Genomic DNA, 16860 nt, shown 5'->3' with positions numbered 1-16860 from the left:
TCCCCTCACTCCTAGGAATGAATGTGCCTTGTTACTTGATGCTAAAAACCGAAGCAATACGGCTCCTTTGCGAAATTTTTATATACTACGAATTTATTTTTATTGGCATTGTCTAGCGTCTTGAATCAAAATGACGAATTCCACATCCACAAGAGTGACGTTCCTGGGCCCTTCGGCGTCCTTTTCACATCAGGTGCGCAAGCATGGATTATCCTGGAGCTATAATTTATTTTACAGAGCTCCCTTCTCTGAGACATGTATTAATAAGAAACAGGCAGCTTTAAACAGCTTCGGGAAATCCGTCAAGCTATTCCCATCAGTATCCTTTACCCAAGCATTCTCCGCAGTCCAAAACGATAGTGCCGATTACGCCGTGATTCCCTTTGAGAACTCGACCAATGGTTCCGTCGTGCAAACACTAGACCTTCTGGCAGACCGCCAAAGGTTATACAAAGACGTGACAGTGTGTGGAGAATACTTTCTCACCGTTCATCATTGCTTAATCGCCGGGAAACCAGTCACCAAGGAAGAATACGGGTCCATCACCAAGCTCTACACACACCCGCAGGCCTGGGGACAATGCGACTCATTCCTCACCAAAAACTTCACAGGCGTAGAGCGCCAAGACGTATCTTCGACATCCAAGGCAACCGAGATCGTCTCCAAGGACACAACCGGCCAAACCGCAGCCATTGCCAGCAGACTTGCCGCCGAGAACTACAACGCGTTTGTGTTGGAGGAGAATATCGAAGACAGGGCGGACAACACAACGCGGTTCCTCATCCTGAGGAACATTCAATCTGCGCGTACGGCCAATGCCTCGGTCAACCTCGCCGACAACGGCGTTGCTACTTCAAAAACACGAAAAACATTGATATCGTTCATGATCGAGCATTCCTCTCCCGGTGCTTTGGCAGATGCTCTGTCTGTTTTTAAATCCCATGGATTGAATCTGACGAGTATCAACTCTAGGCCGAGTATGCTCAGGCCGTGGCAGTATATCTTTTTTATTGAATGCGAGCACGTGCCGAACAGCTCGATCCATAATACTCTGGAAGAACTAAAATCGATATGCAAGTCATATAGAGACTGGGGAACTTGGATTGATGGTCTACCTTTCCCTGGCACTGTTTAAAACATAACGGTTTCTCCAGGCGAACTTTCGGTTATATCTTATTTAAAATAGTTCGATTTTTCGGTATTTAAGGAACGACTAGTATAGAATAATGCACGTGTTATGATAAGCAAATACCAAAGCAATTCTAAAAGATTGATTTTGTTTCGTTTTTCCAGTGACTATCTATCCCATCATTATGAAGCCTTCCCGACCTGAAAGTTGTAGTCCTACATCAACGCCATCTTCCATCTCAAGAAATCTTCATCTTGTCCTGTATTCAAGAGTGCATGATCTATGATAGGTATGCCATTGCGAAGCATTTTCCATTGTAGAGTTTGGATGGGTCTTAAACACGCGGTCAGCTATGAATGAAGAAACTTATTAGATAGTGGACAAACCTCGGACTAACTTGGTGGAGCTCAGAGTTATATGGCTAGCGACTTCAACTGAAGCGGCCATGAAGCTCTGGTTGGCAACGGCTTGGCTTTTTGCACGGCAAGCCGTCAGAGAATCCACTGAGGAGACATCTGGGGGCCCATCCTCGCTCTCTGCGAGGCTGCAAAACCGTCAATCTGTCGAGTGATGTTAGCATGCGCGTACCGCGATAAAACAAGAAAAAAAAGTTCATACCGTCGTAAAACTCGTCTTCGTCAGAATAATCGGCAAGCTGTTCAAAGTTCACCTTGTAGCGAAGGATTGCTCCGATACCACCAAAACCTTTGACAAACTGGTTACCCTCACTCGAGCGATCCGAAACGAACTCGAGTGTGGCACCGAAATCCTTGTACTTTTCGGCGAGCCATTCTAGGAATGAGCCTTGATCTGAGATTTCCATTTCCTGGCCGGTCTCCTTGTCCATAAAAAGTTCTCGGTTTGACTCTTGACCCTTGGTGGTATGAATAACGACCTCTTCGCCAGTGGACGCCTTGAGGGCCCAACGGGTGACGTCGAGATTTTCAAAGACAATCAAAATTTCTGCGGCACCGAGTTCCAGTGCCTTGAGGGTATCCTCAATACCATAGCAGACCTTGCCGCTGTCCTGGCTGATTTCTTCGAAATATTTGCCGATCAATTTCTTCTCCTGGATGAACTTGACATTACCCAGGGTTTCGGCGGCGAGTTCGATGGCCTGGTTGAAGCCGTTCTCGCCACCATAAGACACGTCGACAACCTTGATCACTTTGGTCTGCAACCGACCGTCGAACAGATCGGACTGATTGAGATCGTTCTTGAAATCAGCGGAACCAGCAAGAACAATCCCTGCTACGTTGACCTTGTCGTTTGTGATGAAATTTTGCACAGCAACCTCGGCAACCTTGCGGACATAGTTGTGGCGCTTCTCGTCTCGAAGACGAGAGAAACGAAGGGCTGACTGACCACCACGACCGTGCTTCTTGGGCAGATCAACACTGAACTTTTGAATGACGTCTCGAGTGTTTCCACTCAGTGTTCCGAAAAGAGCACCGTTTCCGTCCATAACGATGAACCCGAATCTCTGATCCGACTCGAGCAGTTCGCTCAAGGCCTCGGTGTGAAATTTGTTGTCACAAAGGTACAAAGACGTGTTGATTGGTTTAAAGGGTTCAAAGTCAATGTTGATCTTTCGTTCTTTGCCCTCGGAAGTGATGATTTCACCACAGTAGACGACGAGTCCATTCGGAGGAACTTTGGTATATAACTTGAGACGTTGCTGGGTCGAGGTAATAGCCGACAGGACCGAAAGACGATTGACTCGGGACTTGATGTTGGAAGCCGTGCCCTAAGTGAATTGTTAGAACCAAGTGAATATAGAAAAAAACCCGAAGCAGCCCTTACAAATTCTTCAGCCAACATCTTTGCGGCGCGCGAAACCTGATCCTTGGGGGCTAATAGACTTGGTTAGGGCGTATATTACTTTTTTTTTGTGGTTGTTCTTGATACTCACGAATGATGAGAGAAATCATGGACGTTCCATTTCCCCTGGCTTGTTCAAGGCGCTTGATGAGCTTTTTGACCTTCCATATCTCGATGTTCTTCTCGGCTTCATTCGCCTGTGGTTGTGCGCTCATGTTGGGCGGCGGCGACAACTGTGCGCGACCGATGGGAAAGAGGATTGGAGGGGGATGGTGGTAGAAGGAAAATGCCTTTTTTTTGGATCCTGAGGCGCACCGTATTCCTGGTAATTTCCCTTTGTACGTGTGTAGATCTATGAAACAAAAAAGGGGGCGAGGGATGCGAAAAGAAAGCGGTGATGACGCTGCGCCGAAATTGTGCTCTGCTTCTGGCGGGGTGGATTTTTCTCAGGTACGTTATGTGGGGGGGTTATTGTCCTGTGTCTAAAGGCAGCCAGCGCACTAATTTTTCTCCGGCTTCAACATCTTTACAACCATATATATTATTTCAGTAGTATTATGGCCATGGCTTAACTAGGGACCAGTGCTCATACTGCTGTCAATCCAGCCACAGTGGCGTGGATGTGCGAAGACTCAGTGGCGTGTTCCCTATACTAGTACTAATATCAAGGTCGATCTATAGACCTGTTTGAATTGGTCCCAGAAGGATTAAAACCTACAAAAATTGGATCTGAACATTGAATTTAGCCATGACCTGGATGGTAGGATTAGGAGAATTGTAGTAGTATTAAAGAGCCTTGGAGACAGTCTTTTTCGTAGTATCTCGAAGCCATACATTAGCACCATGGATTTCGTCGTCGTTCCTCGGTCTGCAAGAAATTGGGTTGTACCATGCAGCGACTGTTCGTTCTTCGAGGGTTTAAACCCCACTTTTTAGAAATATAAGAAGAAGAAGACAACATAAAAAGAGGAGACCAAGAGATCAGGCGAGCGGATCAGCTGACCACCAGCGACTATTAGGTTACATACAAGAGGGGCAAAAGATAACACCCGGACCGCGCGATAACAGAACCGGCTTTTCAGCGCGTGCTCACTAACTCCTGCGAAGGAAGCAAAAATGGACGCGCTGGGAACCTAAAACCCTGTCCTGCAGCTTTGTCCTGTTAATGACTGCTGCTTGCTACTCGAGGACATCTGCACAGCTCCAGCCCGATGTCCAACGAAAACACCCATGACGAACGATATGGCCGTTCAATGAGCCAAGGCTCTATTGGCTCCAATCTAGCTTCGTGGCTCTCCGGACGAGCATCCCCTTCTACGTCGGTCAATCGTCGCGAGAGCGAGGCGTCGGACTATGGCTTCCATGGCGACATTGACGACGATGAGGACTATGGCCTCCGCAGGTGAATAGCTAGCCCAGCTCCTTCTACCAGACAAGCCCCGTTTTAATTTTGTTGCTAGGAGCCCGTCGATATCCATGCGCTTTCGACAAGCTGGAGGAGTAAACAGCATAGACAATTTTGCTCGGTCGTGGCAGCGAGCAGCTGGGTTCCTGGAGATTGTTCCGCGGCGATCATCGTTTGCCTTTGACAGCGAGGGAGAAGACTTTGACGACGCCCGTCGAGGCTCGTATCATACGCCGACACAGCCGCTCTTGTCCGGCCCTTTCGACAGGCCAAGAGCGTCCTCGGATGCTATTGATGACGGTACCGGACGCGATAGCTTTAGCCATGAAGGAACAGGATCGTTACGACGAGACCCAGCATCCGCGTTGCTGAGCGCGTACGACACTTCGTCCTTTGGTAGAAGCCTTGGAACGTCCTATGGCACGATATCCTCTCGTGTGAGTGAGACGACTCGGCAACGTACCCTTGAACTCCACCATGAACACCGGGCGATCAACGCAGAGCCGCCACCTGGCACAGAACCGTTGCTTGTGAAGCAGGTGGAACATGAAGACGGAACCAAAGAAAACATAATCGTGGGACAAAGCACCGTCTATCAGACTATTTTCAATTCCGTCAACGTGTTGATCGGAGTTGGGTTGCTGAGTCTGCCCCTCGGAATCAAACATGCCGGATGGTTGATCGGACTTTCGTTCCTGTGTTTTTCCGCGGGAGCTACAGCCTACACGGCGAAGATTTTGGCCAAATGCTCGGATATCGACCATAGCATAGTCACTTACGGAGACCTGGCGTATGTAAGCTTTGGGCATCGGGCCCGTCTTATTACCAGTCTTTTGTTTTGCCTAGAGCTATTAGGAGCCTGTGTCGCTCTTGTGGTATTGTTTGGTGATAGTCTTGATGTGCTTATACCTGGATTCGGGCTTGTCCGGTGGAAAATTATCTGTGGTATAATTTTAATGCCATTAAGTTTCATTCCTCTCCGTTTTCTGAGTGTCACTAGCATTCTTGGTATCATTTCATGCACAGCTAGTGAGTTTTCTTTGCCTCTTCCCATCCAGAAAGGCCGTTTCTAACTGATATAGTTGTGGTTATCGTTTTCATTGACGGGTTGATCAAGCCCGATACGCCGGGGTCTCTTATTCAACCTGCAAAGACGTATCTTTTCCCAGAGCATTGGTCAACATTGCCTTTGAGCTTTGGCCTGTTGATGTGTAGGTTTTTTTTTTTTTTTTTTTTTTTCAGTCTTCCCAGTCAAGATCACTAACATTGACTAGCACCTTGGGGTGGACATGGTGTTTTTCCAAACATCTACCGTGATATGAGACATCCTCATAAGTATGGCCAGAGCCTTTGGATCACCTACATCTTCACAGTAAGTGGCGGAGCTCTATTATTGATACCATCAAATTCTGAAACTGCTATAGTTCTCACTGGACTTCTTCATGGCTGTTATTGGCTGGCTGATGTTTGGAGATGACGTTTCGGATGAAATCACTGCAAACGTTCTTCTTACTACCAGCTACCCTCAAGCCCTATCAATCTGCATTGTTATATTTATTGCAATTATTCCGATTACTAAAGTGCCTTTAAAGTATGTATCGACACATGTTTTAGTGAAAACAACTAACAGATAGTACCAGTGCTCGACCCCTCGTTACCACAGCCGAAGTCCTCTGTGGCCTCTCTCCAGCGAGCCAACGTCATGACACTCACGTCTCCAAGTCAACCATAATCGGCAGAGCATTTGTACGCTTTGCCATCATCGTTCTGATTGTCTTCATTGCGGTGGTTTTCCCATCCTTTGACCGCATCATGGCTCTCATGGGCTCCTGCCTGTGTTTCACCATCTGCATTATCCTGCCAATTGCCTTTTACCTGAAAATATTTGGAAATGAGGTTCCAGTTCGTGAAAGGATCTTTGATTGGGTGCTTTTGATCATATCGTCTATCATGGCGCTTGTCGGAACAGTCTGGGTGTTTTTACCAAAGGATACATTTTAGCCGGACCGAGAGCATGTAGGGATGATATATAAGGGTGTTGTGTGAATGATTGCCGGTTTTTTTTTAAAAAAAAAATTTAAAAAAATTAAGAATTGAGTGTAATTGTAAAGTTGTTTCTGGTCTTCCCCGGGTTCAGCTCCTCCTTTCGAAATGTAAGCATCTTACATGAATCTGGGTGGTATTCCCAGAGTTGATAGATGAGCTTGTTCGTGGTTTTTTCCTCCAACCGCTTGTATCCCAGGCATTTCATTATTGCCAAAAGCCTCTCTACATTAAAGTAACGTGAATTTGAAACGCATGCAGCGGGGAGCACCAGAAAAAGGTAAGGGGCGAAATCTGCCACACCACAAGAAGGCAGAGCAGAAGTGAGGAATAAGCAGCATCGTCTCAGCATCTCTCCTCTGTCACCGGCGGTAGGCACATAATTCAGCACGAGCGACAAACTAATAGCGTGAAACCGGTCCTCATCTGCCTTAGGAAGTGGTCTCTCCATAAAGTCCTGCTGTAGAATCCCGGGCTCCTGCGAATTGAGGTCAATCCGGGTAACGTCAATGGACGGATGCTTGGAGCATGCATTCTTTGTGCTGAGCGCGCCGACCTCTAGCAGTCTCAGCTGCTTCTTCTGCTTCTCCAGTTTCTTCAAAAGAGGTTGAATCCACTCGAGAAACACGACGCTGGAATCACCGCCGCGCTCGAGAGACTGGCCGGTCTTGCTTGCTAGCTGGTAGCTTTCGAGCCCGCCATTGGCGGCAATCTTACTGTCAAAGCTTTCCACCAGGGCCAGGTCTTGCTTGGCTACGGCCTTTTCGCGAGCTTTTAGCAGTTGGTGGTGAGACCGAATGATGTTTCGCGTTGCTTTGGAGGAGAGCGATGCAAACTTGGTTTGGGGCGTTACTGTCGGGCGACTGTGGGAAAGTAGCGCAGGCCGCTTATTGCGGCGCTTTTTGGCAGTCATCTTGACAAAAGCATTTTGTGTTTTTTGGGTGCTTGGTCCTTAAATCCTTATAGACAAAAAATAAAAGATAGATGTTAAATCTTCTACATCCGGCAGCCAAACGCATGATAGTCCAAAGGAGCCTAGCGCGTGACGGTACCCCACACCCGGGTCTCCCATTGGCCCGGCCGCGACACACCAGGCGCACCCGCACAAATCTCGCTCGCTTAGAAAATACCGGGCTGGATCTTTGCTTTTCGAGATTCGACAAGCATAACACGACCACACGCCAAACGAAACAACAATGGCCGGGGAAAAGAAAGGTAAATAGCCACTGATTTCTCTTTGCGTTTTCATCTGCACGGGCTTGGTTTTATCCAGGAGGGGAATTTATCGTTGCTCCCTGTGTTCTGCGATTCAATGTGAACGATGAGGATTATTCGGTCTGTGGCTCAGTGAAAATACTGTGCCCTTTCGTGTCTTGTCTTGAGACTCAGACTGTGGAAAGAGAAGGAGAAACTGGATCATTCGACATTCGCACCCTTTTTTTCAATACGGATTTTTGGTTTCATTTTTTATATCAACACACAGCTAACAGATTATCTTGCAGGTACCAAGCCCAGCAACAAGGCTGGCGCCGCCGCCAAAGCTGTGGTCAAGGGAGCTGGTGTATGAAATCCCCCTGTTGACAAAAGCAACCCAAAACGAAAGAACAAAAAAGCTGAGAAGTTTGAACAGTCCACCAAGGCTCGCAAGATCCGCACCTCGACCACATTCCACCTCCCCAAGACTCTCCAACTGTCGCGGTCTCCCAAGTACCCCCGCAAGTCGATCCCTCATGAGACTCGCCTCGACCACCACAAGGTCATCATCCACCCGCTTAACACGGAGAGCGCCATGAAGAAGATCGAGGAGAACAACACCCTTGTCTTCATTGTCGATGTCAAGGCCAACAAGCGCCAGATCAAGGCTGCGCTGAAGAAGCTCTACGACGTTGACACCATCAAGATCAACACTCTTATCAGGTAGGATTACTTTTCGACCGCGGCAAATTTTTTTTTATGGCCATGCTAATCAAATGTTCCTTTTCAGACCCGATGGCTCGAAGAAGGCCTTTGCCCGACTCACCCCTGATGTGGATGCGCTGGACATTGCGGCTACCAAGCTCGCAATTGTTTAAAGAAAATGTTGTCTTTTGGTTGCATGGTTAATTAGGTGGTTCGAGTTTACAAAAAAAAACCAATTTCAAATGATTTGGCTGTCAATGGCCGGGTTTCCACAATGAAAGCAAATGAGCTTGCATATTTTATAGATTCTTGCTCAATGATGATGATAATATAGTAACCGAGGTGTTCAAGTAAAAAAAGTATATGTAGTGTTTATTGGTGGTGATGGCAGTAGTAGTACATGTGAGGTCATTTCATCCTCGTAGTCACAAAAAAAATTAAGTGTAGTTCAAAGTTGTTCACAAATCAATTACGCAGAGACTCGAGGTGTTTAAGAATAGACAGGTTTGCGTCCATCCATCGGTCCACGCAGTTTTGCGAGCATGCTTCCTCCTTTGAGCTGAGTTGGCTTCCAGAGATGCCTCCGGTGATGCACTTTTTGAAACAGATTTCCGATAGGTGGTGGACAGCTAGGGGACAAAAAGTGTTAGCATACGTCAATCAATATTATCTTGAAATGTATTTTTTCTTACTTTGTTGTATGGTGGATTTCTGGGTTTCGTTTTGCAGAAACTGGTTCAATTCTTTCCGATCCGAAAGGGAAAGCTTGTCCAGGTCGATTTGCGGTTGGCCGTCCATTGTTGATATATACGAAACTCGATTTGTTCGTCTGAAGAGTCGGAGTGTAAAAAAATGACGCTTTCTTTGGAATGATAGAGACTTGGTATTATTGTTGATAGCTTTGCGAGCGTGCAAGCCGAAGTTCCCATCAAATTCGGGACATAAAGGCGGAGCTAGGCGGCAATACTTTTTGCCCTGTGGCGGGCATTCTCTCTCTCTGTCACTGGCACTGGCACGAACGAAGCTTCCTTATTACACACCCCTTCAAGGCTTCAACAACAAAAGAGTCCTATTTCCTTAGAAATTAGAAACGTTAAAATAATCGTCCAAAATGCCGCCCATACGAACAACCCGCAACAAAAAACCGCCACCGGCGGGCTTCGAGGATATCGAAGATACGCTGCTTGAATTCAGCAACAAAATGAAAGACGCCGAGAACGCATCGCACGAGGGCAAGAAGAGGCATGAAGTCCACTGGCCGATTTTTCAGATCAGTCATCAAAGTATATATCTCTCTACCCAAAAAAAAAGGAAGAGGAAGGAACCAGTTCTAACTAGATTCAACAGGGTCGAAATATATCTACGATTTGTACTACGAAAAAGAAGCCATTACAAAACAACTTTACGACTGGCTATTGAAGAACAAATACGCTGACGCGAACCTGATTGCAAAATGGAAGAAACAGGGCTATGAGAAGGTATTCTACCCCGTTCTCTCTTCTTTCTAGTTGAAGCTAACAGTTGTATCAAAGCTCTGCTGCCTCCGCTGTATCCAAACAAAAGAAACAAACTTCAACTCAACCTGCATCTGCCGGGTGCCCAAAGCACAACTCAAGGAAGATCAAGCTATTCAGTGTGTTAGCTGTGGGTGCAGAGGTTGCTCGAGTAGCGACTAAGATTTAAGAACAAAAATGTATCAAAGTGTATCTCTTCTGAGGGGTTTTCAGCATACGGCGTTTTTTTTTTTTTTTTCTCGTTTTATTGAACTCTTTTTATTCATATTCACTTGTGCTTGGTTGTGTTTTGTCGGATGCGTCAATCAAGTCCACATAACCATGTCTTTTTCTTGGCTGTTTGTTTCGCATGACTTATGATCGACTAATGATACCCTATATACGAGTAAAAAAAGATCGACTTTCTACGTCCAAGCTATTTCTATACCCTAGTTGTTACTTGTTAAATGCTAGGTTTGATAAAATAAACCAATCAATGCATATCAGTGCTAACTCTAAAACATTCAAAAACAATCCCACACATACAAAGTTCATCAAAGTATCGCTCAGTTCATGTACATGTTCATCAAGTCATGGCATTCCCGATTGTTGTCCCAGTCATTAGTCCAAAAAGAAATGCTCCAACTCCCAGCACACCAAGCTGAATGCCAAAGCCAAATACCAAATTATAACAGCCAAAAGACAAAAAAAGACAAAATTGCTCACTTAAACCGATCTCGCAGTGCACAAATTTCAAAAGGCAAAAATCATTTCAATATCATCATCATCATCATCATCGAAGCCTTACAATAAGCAGAAGCGTATTTTTTTCTTCTTCGCGTTAAAAAAACGACGTGTGATTTCGATGATTGAAAGTTGGTCTTACACCAGACTCTTTGCTACTTCCACCGATTTTTTTGAACCCTTGGAGAAGGTCGATCCCATCTACTTCCTCCGGGCTACCGTCAAAAAGACTAAAGGAGAAAAAGTCATCATTCGACGCGTCAGAGAGACGTGCCGATTGAGGGATCTTGGAAGGCGAGTCTTGAAAACTCAAGCCCTTTCCAGTGCTATCGAGTCCACGACTCAGTCGTTTGTTTGCACTGTTGGATGTGATGTCGGCTAGGGGAGACCCCACAAAGGCATTTGTATCTTCCAAGCCGGACTTGAGAAGACGCTTATCTGGGGATCTGAAGATGGGGGTGGAAGTAATATCGGCCGTGGAGTCGGCGAAGATATCGAAATGGAGTTGAAGGCTATTGCTGGGAGTTGCCGCGTCGTCGTGTATGTTAAAGTTTGGACTCAATGGGAAATCAACATTGGACAGGTCCAGATGCTTGATCGGAGAGTTCACCATCTGCTGAATCTTGCGACGGTGGTTTCGGAGGTTGGTATTCGGAGACAGGGATGGGGGTGGTTTAAGGGGCTTCTTGAATTTGATGGCTGGTGTTAAAGGCGGAGCCAGAAAACTGACATAATTGTCACGGAAAGGTGAAGAACCGGCCATTGATACGGATTCCTTTTTGAGGATTTTCGGATGGCTTGGGCTGATGTCATGAGAGGAGCTACGGATCCGAGCAATTTCCTCTTCAGCACGGCCGCGCTTGATGCGTGGGGGCTCAATGTCCAAATCAGACGTCAATATGTGACCAGCTTTATTGGATCTCATTGCTGATGATTCAATGGATGAGTAGTAGCCACTGTCATTTACAGCAGCAGTAGAGGCGTGTTTGCGCGAGCGAGGAACGGCGGCGGCTAAAGTGGAATGTGAGGGGGTTGGCGGTGTTCCTTGTCGCAGGAACCGAGATGGAGCAAGGGGAGGAGATGAATGAATGACCTGTGGAGGTGAAGAACGGGGTGCATTCGAATGAGATGGCATGGCACGCGTATCGTCGTCGTTCACGTCATCTTGGAGGGCAGGATCCGAGGCTGGTATCGTTGCATCTGAAGACAGATCGTCTGCCTTGGAAATCTCTGGCACCTGAACAGACGAAGAAGGGTTGGGAGGAACCCGCCAAGTTGCTGTACCGATGGCAGGACCGAATACTGGCCCTTCCCTTTGAAGAATCGGGGGTAGAGGAATACTAGCTAGGGTTGCTCGGCGAACAGGCCTATCTTTCAGAAATTGGCCTTCCATGCCTGGCTCAATGGCCCAGTAGTTTCCTTTGCCAGGGTCGTCCTTGGGACGTTCTTGTTTAATAAAGGCTTTGTTGAGACTCAAATTATGACGAATACTGTTTTGCCAACCCGAGTCCCCGGAGCGATAAAACGCAAAGGTGTCGGAAATCCACTTGTATATTTGAGCTAGAGTCAATTTGCGGCCGGGGGCACGTAAAATTGCCATGCCAATCAATGTTGCGTAGCTGCATGGCGGTTTCGAGCCATCGTCTTCGACTGGTGGCATATCTTCAGGGTCTGGAAGTGAGCAGACAACGGATTCTTCCCGTTTCTGTTTCTTGGATGAACGATCTTTTCCAGGGACCGTTTCCATGAAGGTTCTTTTAAGCGACTTGACTTGGTACGTTGGGTCGGGAAAATCGGCGAAACCATCGTTGTTCATGATAGTGTTGAATCGTGGTTGAAATGAAGATGGAGCGCTTGGAAAGGTGGTGAAAGCAGCTTGCAAGGGTAGCGAAGGGCTTCTTTGGTGAGAATGTCCATAGGTCGGTCTCTTGATGGGCGAGTCGGTGGGAAAAATAGGCGGCACAGGTGCGGTGAGAGACACGGCGCTTAGTCGCGCTTGCCCTGCGCCCGAGGATTTAGGTCGATGAGTTCCTTTGACGGGCGACGCTCCATGAGCGGCGCCTGACGATGGATTCAGAATACAGTCTCCGGCGGCGGCGGTGTGCAGGTTTGGAATTGGGTTTAACGGCATAGGCGACGGTTGGAGCGAGGCAGGCTGCTTGGCTTTGCCTTCACGATCAGAGGGCGGTGGTGGTGGATGGCTATCCGAGATAGATTGGTGGCGTGTCGAAGCCATCTCAAGAGACAGCTCGACGGCGTAATCGTCAAGATTGGCTGTGTGAAAACCGGGTCCAACAGTGGTCAAGAGCGGTCAGGGTTCATGAACTCGGATGGCATGAAATCCGTCCGCGCCGAATGTTTAATTTTTTCTTTCTTTGTTTGAATTTTCTTCAGCCGTTCGTTCGTTCGCCGTTCTTTCTTTCCAAATCCGAGAAGGGGTGGTCACTTGGGTGGGCGTGTCGACAGGGAAATCACGCGGTTGATGAGTAGATGAGATGAGATGTCTTCGAGGGGCGAAGAAGGAGGCGGCGAGGCCCAACGCAGCAGATCCGGGTGAGACTAGGCAGACTACAACAGTACCAGAGGCAGCAGGCCGGAGGGTCGCGTAGAGTCCCGCATTTAGGGAAAGTTCCAGGCCTGGCTGAGTATGGGAGGGATGATCGGGGCGAAAGGGCATGCAGGACGGGCGCACAGGCTAAACGACAGGCGCATGAATCACTGAATAATGAACAGCACCGGGGTGGACTCCGTAGAATGACTGGAGCGGAGCTCAGAATGCCAATCAATCACACATAAGCGCATCGACGGCGCGGGCAGATAAGACTGGAGAGCGCAAGGGCAGGGTTGTGGTCGAGGGTGAAGACGCGTTTTTGTTGTTGAGCGTGTCGCGTCGCCGGCGATGCGCTGGCAGCGCTAGGCCGCAAGCGGGCTAGCGCACATGCCGGCGTGACCGGATCCGCGCCCAAGTGAAACTGGGCCGCTGCAAGGTTTGTGGGTAGCTCCATTGCTGCGATCCATCCCTACGACCAAATACAGTTCACTTTTCACGAAAATCCCCCTAGGGCCCACTGCCCAGCATGACTGGCTGGCAAGCAAGGACCCAGACGTCATCGGATTCCGACGCCATAGTCCTGCAAGTGCGCTCCGCTCTTTTCCACTTTTCGACACCTCTCAACGAACCGCTAGCTAAATACCGCTGCATATGTCTCGATCAGACCTAGGGATCTGTATAGGACGAGTATGTGTAGGATGATCTTGCCGAGGTAGACCGTCTTGGAAGGAGTTTATGCCCCTTCTCTCTGAATCCACGTATCTCATTGAATAGCCACTACACACCAGCGCTGGAGAACTTTATATCATCTTATCTATTTTCCTTGCAGCTCAGTGAATCTCTAAACTCTGATGCCCACCGACACCTAATATTGCCTCTCGACAGAACGTATATGCAATCAAGTACATCCCCAATAATGCATAGCTGACAAGGTAAGTTTTTGAAGATAATAAAAGATCAACAATGTATATACAGAATCATCATCGTCAGGAACAAAAGGGAAAAAAAAAAAAAAAAGGAAACGCCAAATCTCGCTACACAGCAGAGAAACAACAGCATGCAATTCTATCGATGCTTTTTTAATAGCAAAATATCAAGATCTAGACTGTTCGAGCTCATGTTTGAGGAGGTTGCAGGTATATGTGCAAAACGTATGGAAGTTGTCGTGGTTGCGACAACTTTTTGTTGCTAAATGCTTTTGTTGAATATCAAATTCAGCATTAATCATGTTGAAAGTCGGCCTTTTAATCCAAAAAGGTAAAAAGGCTTGTATGGAGAATGTTTATCGCACGGTCTGCGTCTCGTTCTTCAATAACACACGAGATGTTGATTTCACTCGCGCCTATGATAGTCAGTACTCGGATCTTCCAGCCTCCAACGATGGGTAACTCATAACTCACCTTGTGAAATCATCTCAATGTTGACATTGTTCTCCCCCAGCGTTGAGAACATACGTCCAGCGACGCCGACCATATTCTTCATTTGTTTGCCCACCAGGCTCAGGATCGCCATTTCGGGGATAATATCGACCGTTCCGTAATTTCGCAAATCCTCGATAGCGCCACGCAGGTCTTCATCAATAATCTGGTACTCGTCTTGCCCAACCCCATTGAGGAGCGGCATTTCAGAGTGAAGGGCCATGGAAACGTGCACCTCACTTGTGGATATCAAGTCGATAGACAGCCGCCATCGGTCCAACACAGAAAAGATACCGGCGAAAAACCCATGTGAGAGGGAGCGCTTGTTTGAATGCACGTTGATCACTAAGATTTTGTGTTTTATGGTGACAGCAGTGGGCCGCTTGGGGCCCTGGAGCTGCGCCGAAACGACGCTTGAGCTTCTCGTGCGAATCAGCTTGGCTTCCTGGCCGCCGACTATTCTCTCGAGGTCGACGAGTGAATCGGGGAAAATGATGGTGCCGCTTCCTTTGGGGTTCATCACATTCTTGATCCGAATCGGTATTCTCGCGCAAATCACTTGCTCCATGGTAAAAGGGTGAATAACTTCGGATCCATAAAACGTCAACTCGGCCGCCTCGGCAGGCGTGATGGCCGGTAGCAGACGAGCGGTTGGGACTTTTCGAGGATCAGCCGTAAATATGCCGTCAACCTCCTTCCAGACTTGAAGTTCTTTTGCTTTGACGCCTACCGCAACGAGGGCAGCGCAAAGATCTGTGTAGCCACGGCCAACCTTGTCGAGTAGTCCACCGGGGACGGGTCCAAAGTACCCTGTGATGACGGGCACCTTGGGCGCACACGCCTGGATTTTGGATCCCAGGGCAGTAGCCAAGTTGTTGTAAAATTCTTGGTCCAGGCCATTGCTGCTGACAGGGAAATCGACAATGTCAGAAAGATCAACGTATTCCGAGTCTACACCACGATCCTGTAGCAGGGCAGCCAAAAAGTGACAGCTGAGCTTCTCGCCCGCGCTAATCACTTTATCGACACATCGTGCGCTAGTCTCGCCCAGGGTCTTGGCCGCTTCGAGTATCTTCAAGACATAGGTGCATTCGCTGTTAATCTCCTCGATCAACCGGTTCTTCAACTCGGGAGACCTTATTTGCTGCTCGGCAACTTCAACGTGTTCTTGGCGCACGGCTTCCACCAGGATGTCATATGATCGCGACTTGGGGCTCTCGGCATCTCGTGCTGCACGCAATAATCTATTTCCGGAAGAATTAGGATTAGCCAGTTCCGACATCCAAGTCGCGTCGCAGATGATGCTCTCTCACCTATTCGTAGTTCCGTCAGCTTTTGTAGAACTGCTTCGAGCTGAGCAGACGACGGCGATTCTTTGCTCAGCACAGCTGGGCCTGGTGGCAGTGAGTCAGCCTTCAATTCACGGGAAGAGCATGCGAGAGCATTGCTTAAGAACAAGGAAACACAAGGCAGAAATCATCCGCAGCAAGAAAAGTGACATCCATACAAGATAATCTGGTCGACGATGTTGTTCGCAAACTTGCCCACGCTGGTCCCGCCAAATTTCTGCACGACCCAAGCGAGATCGGGAGTGATGTCGCCATTGGGCGCCGGCGGCGGGGTGGTCACGCCTGAGGCGGCCATCGTGGTGGCAGGAACGTGATAGCTTTCAGTGCAGGGACAGATGAAGAGATAGGAAGAACAAAAGGTATTGGTTTTCTGACAGTTTGAAACTATTATATTTTTCCCCCCTCTGAATCTTTGTCCTGGACCTGGTTGAGTCATCGGCCCATTGGGTGCGAGGTGGGCCGGCCTCGGCCCAGTGGTGCAATTTTGCTTGCGAAAACGGCGCGTTACGGACTCGGCGGGGGAAATACGCTCGTAACGTCATTATTAATGCGCTTGCTCTGTATGCACAGCCGCCCGTCCGCGCTAGTAACCGTTAATTACTAGCGAGGTACGTGTTTGGCCGATGGCAAATCGCAAACAGTGGCGGGATTAAACTTTTTCTCATTTCTCCCTAATTCGACTTTATATATTTGCATGTATTGTTTTACATGTTCAAAATAGTCAGCCCTGACTCGGCGCCACAGCCTCCGGAAATGGCCCTAGGGTCATCTCAGCCATGAATAGTCGAGCCCTCGAATCACCATTGTCGCGGCAGGGACTAATAGGTTTTGGTCGTGTATATGCTGAGTAATCCTGCAGAAAGACCTTTTTTTTTTTGAAGGATCAAAGGCAGACATTTAATTTATTGTAAACGTACAATAATGTACCGGTATTGAATGCCAGAGCCGTGATTGGCCGACCCTTGGATTAGACAGCGTGCCCCACTCTACAGCCACTCTAAAAATACG

At 47.9% G+C, this 16860-nt stretch overlaps 9 protein-coding genes across 9 annotated transcripts; 4 read left to right on the top strand and 5 right to left on the bottom strand.

The window, feature by feature from the left end:
- Positions 1–130: 130 nt before the first annotated feature.
- On the top strand, positions 131–1135 carry TRUGW13939_07970 (uncharacterized protein; the record flags this gene model as incomplete). Its single annotated transcript, XM_035491106.1, has 1 exon — positions 131–1135. The coding sequence occupies one exon, from the start codon at positions 131–133 to the stop codon at positions 1133–1135; it is 1005 nt and encodes a 334-aa protein (XP_035346999.1).
- A 274-nt stretch (positions 1136–1409) lies between these two features.
- Positions 1410–3165, bottom strand: TRUGW13939_07969 (uncharacterized protein; the record flags this gene model as incomplete). The annotated part of the gene is made up of 5 exons (XM_035491105.1): positions 1410–1462; positions 1516–1665; positions 1718–2876; positions 2933–2982; positions 3042–3165. 5 exons carry the CDS (start codon positions 3163–3165, stop codon positions 1410–1412), a joined length of 1536 nt encoding a protein of 511 aa, XP_035346998.1.
- Positions 3166–4161: 996 nt separating this feature from the next.
- On the top strand, positions 4162–6356 carry TRUGW13939_07968 (uncharacterized protein; the record flags this gene model as incomplete). Its single annotated transcript, XM_035491104.1, has 6 exons — positions 4162–4352; positions 4411–5384; positions 5438–5566; positions 5630–5727; positions 5780–5946; positions 5996–6356. The coding sequence occupies 6 exons, from the start codon at positions 4162–4164 to the stop codon at positions 6354–6356; spliced, it is 1920 nt and encodes a 639-aa protein (XP_035346997.1).
- Positions 6357–6441: 85 nt separating this feature from the next.
- TRUGW13939_07967 (uncharacterized protein) lies at positions 6442–7311 on the bottom strand (the record flags this gene model as incomplete). The annotated part of the gene is made up of 1 exon (XM_035491103.1): positions 6442–7311. The coding sequence occupies one exon, from the start codon at positions 7309–7311 to the stop codon at positions 6442–6444; it is 870 nt and encodes a 289-aa protein (XP_035346996.1).
- Positions 7312–7594: 283 nt separating this feature from the next.
- On the top strand, positions 7595–8470 carry TRUGW13939_07966 (uncharacterized protein; the record flags this gene model as incomplete). The annotated part of the gene is made up of 4 exons (XM_035491102.1): positions 7595–7613; positions 7901–7959; positions 8029–8315; positions 8383–8470. 4 exons carry the CDS (start codon positions 7595–7597, stop codon positions 8468–8470), a joined length of 453 nt encoding a protein of 150 aa, XP_035346995.1.
- Positions 8471–8762: 292 nt separating this feature from the next.
- Positions 8763–9095, bottom strand: TRUGW13939_07965 (uncharacterized protein; the record flags this gene model as incomplete). The annotated part of the gene is made up of 2 exons (XM_035491101.1): positions 8763–8926; positions 8990–9095. 2 exons carry the CDS (start codon positions 9093–9095, stop codon positions 8763–8765), a joined length of 270 nt encoding a protein of 89 aa, XP_035346994.1.
- A 313-nt stretch (positions 9096–9408) lies between these two features.
- On the top strand, positions 9409–9805 carry TRUGW13939_07964 (uncharacterized protein; the record flags this gene model as incomplete). Its single annotated transcript, XM_035491100.1, has 2 exons — positions 9409–9580; positions 9645–9805. 2 exons carry the CDS (start codon positions 9409–9411, stop codon positions 9803–9805), a joined length of 333 nt encoding a protein of 110 aa, XP_035346993.1.
- Positions 9806–10631: 826 nt separating this feature from the next.
- TRUGW13939_07963 (uncharacterized protein) lies at positions 10632–12770 on the bottom strand (the record flags this gene model as incomplete). The annotated part of the gene is made up of 1 exon (XM_035491099.1): positions 10632–12770. One exon carries the CDS (start codon positions 12768–12770, stop codon positions 10632–10634), a length of 2139 nt encoding a protein of 712 aa, XP_035346992.1.
- A 1559-nt stretch (positions 12771–14329) lies between these two features.
- On the bottom strand, positions 14330–16147 carry TRUGW13939_07962 (uncharacterized protein; the record flags this gene model as incomplete). Its single annotated transcript, XM_035491098.1, has 4 exons — positions 14330–14427; positions 14486–15747; positions 15817–15897; positions 16011–16147. 4 exons carry the CDS (start codon positions 16145–16147, stop codon positions 14330–14332), a joined length of 1578 nt encoding a protein of 525 aa, XP_035346991.1.
- Between the last annotated feature and the right edge of the window lie 713 nt (positions 16148–16860).

The sequence above is a fragment of the Talaromyces rugulosus genome, chromosome IV (assembly GCF_013368755.1).
Source record: "Talaromyces rugulosus chromosome IV, complete sequence".
In the NCBI taxonomy this organism is placed as follows: Eukaryota; Fungi; Ascomycota; class Eurotiomycetes; order Eurotiales; family Trichocomaceae; genus Talaromyces; species Talaromyces rugulosus.
Note: the sequence above shows the minus strand (reverse complement) of the source record. Positions and strands in the feature narration are given on the sequence as shown.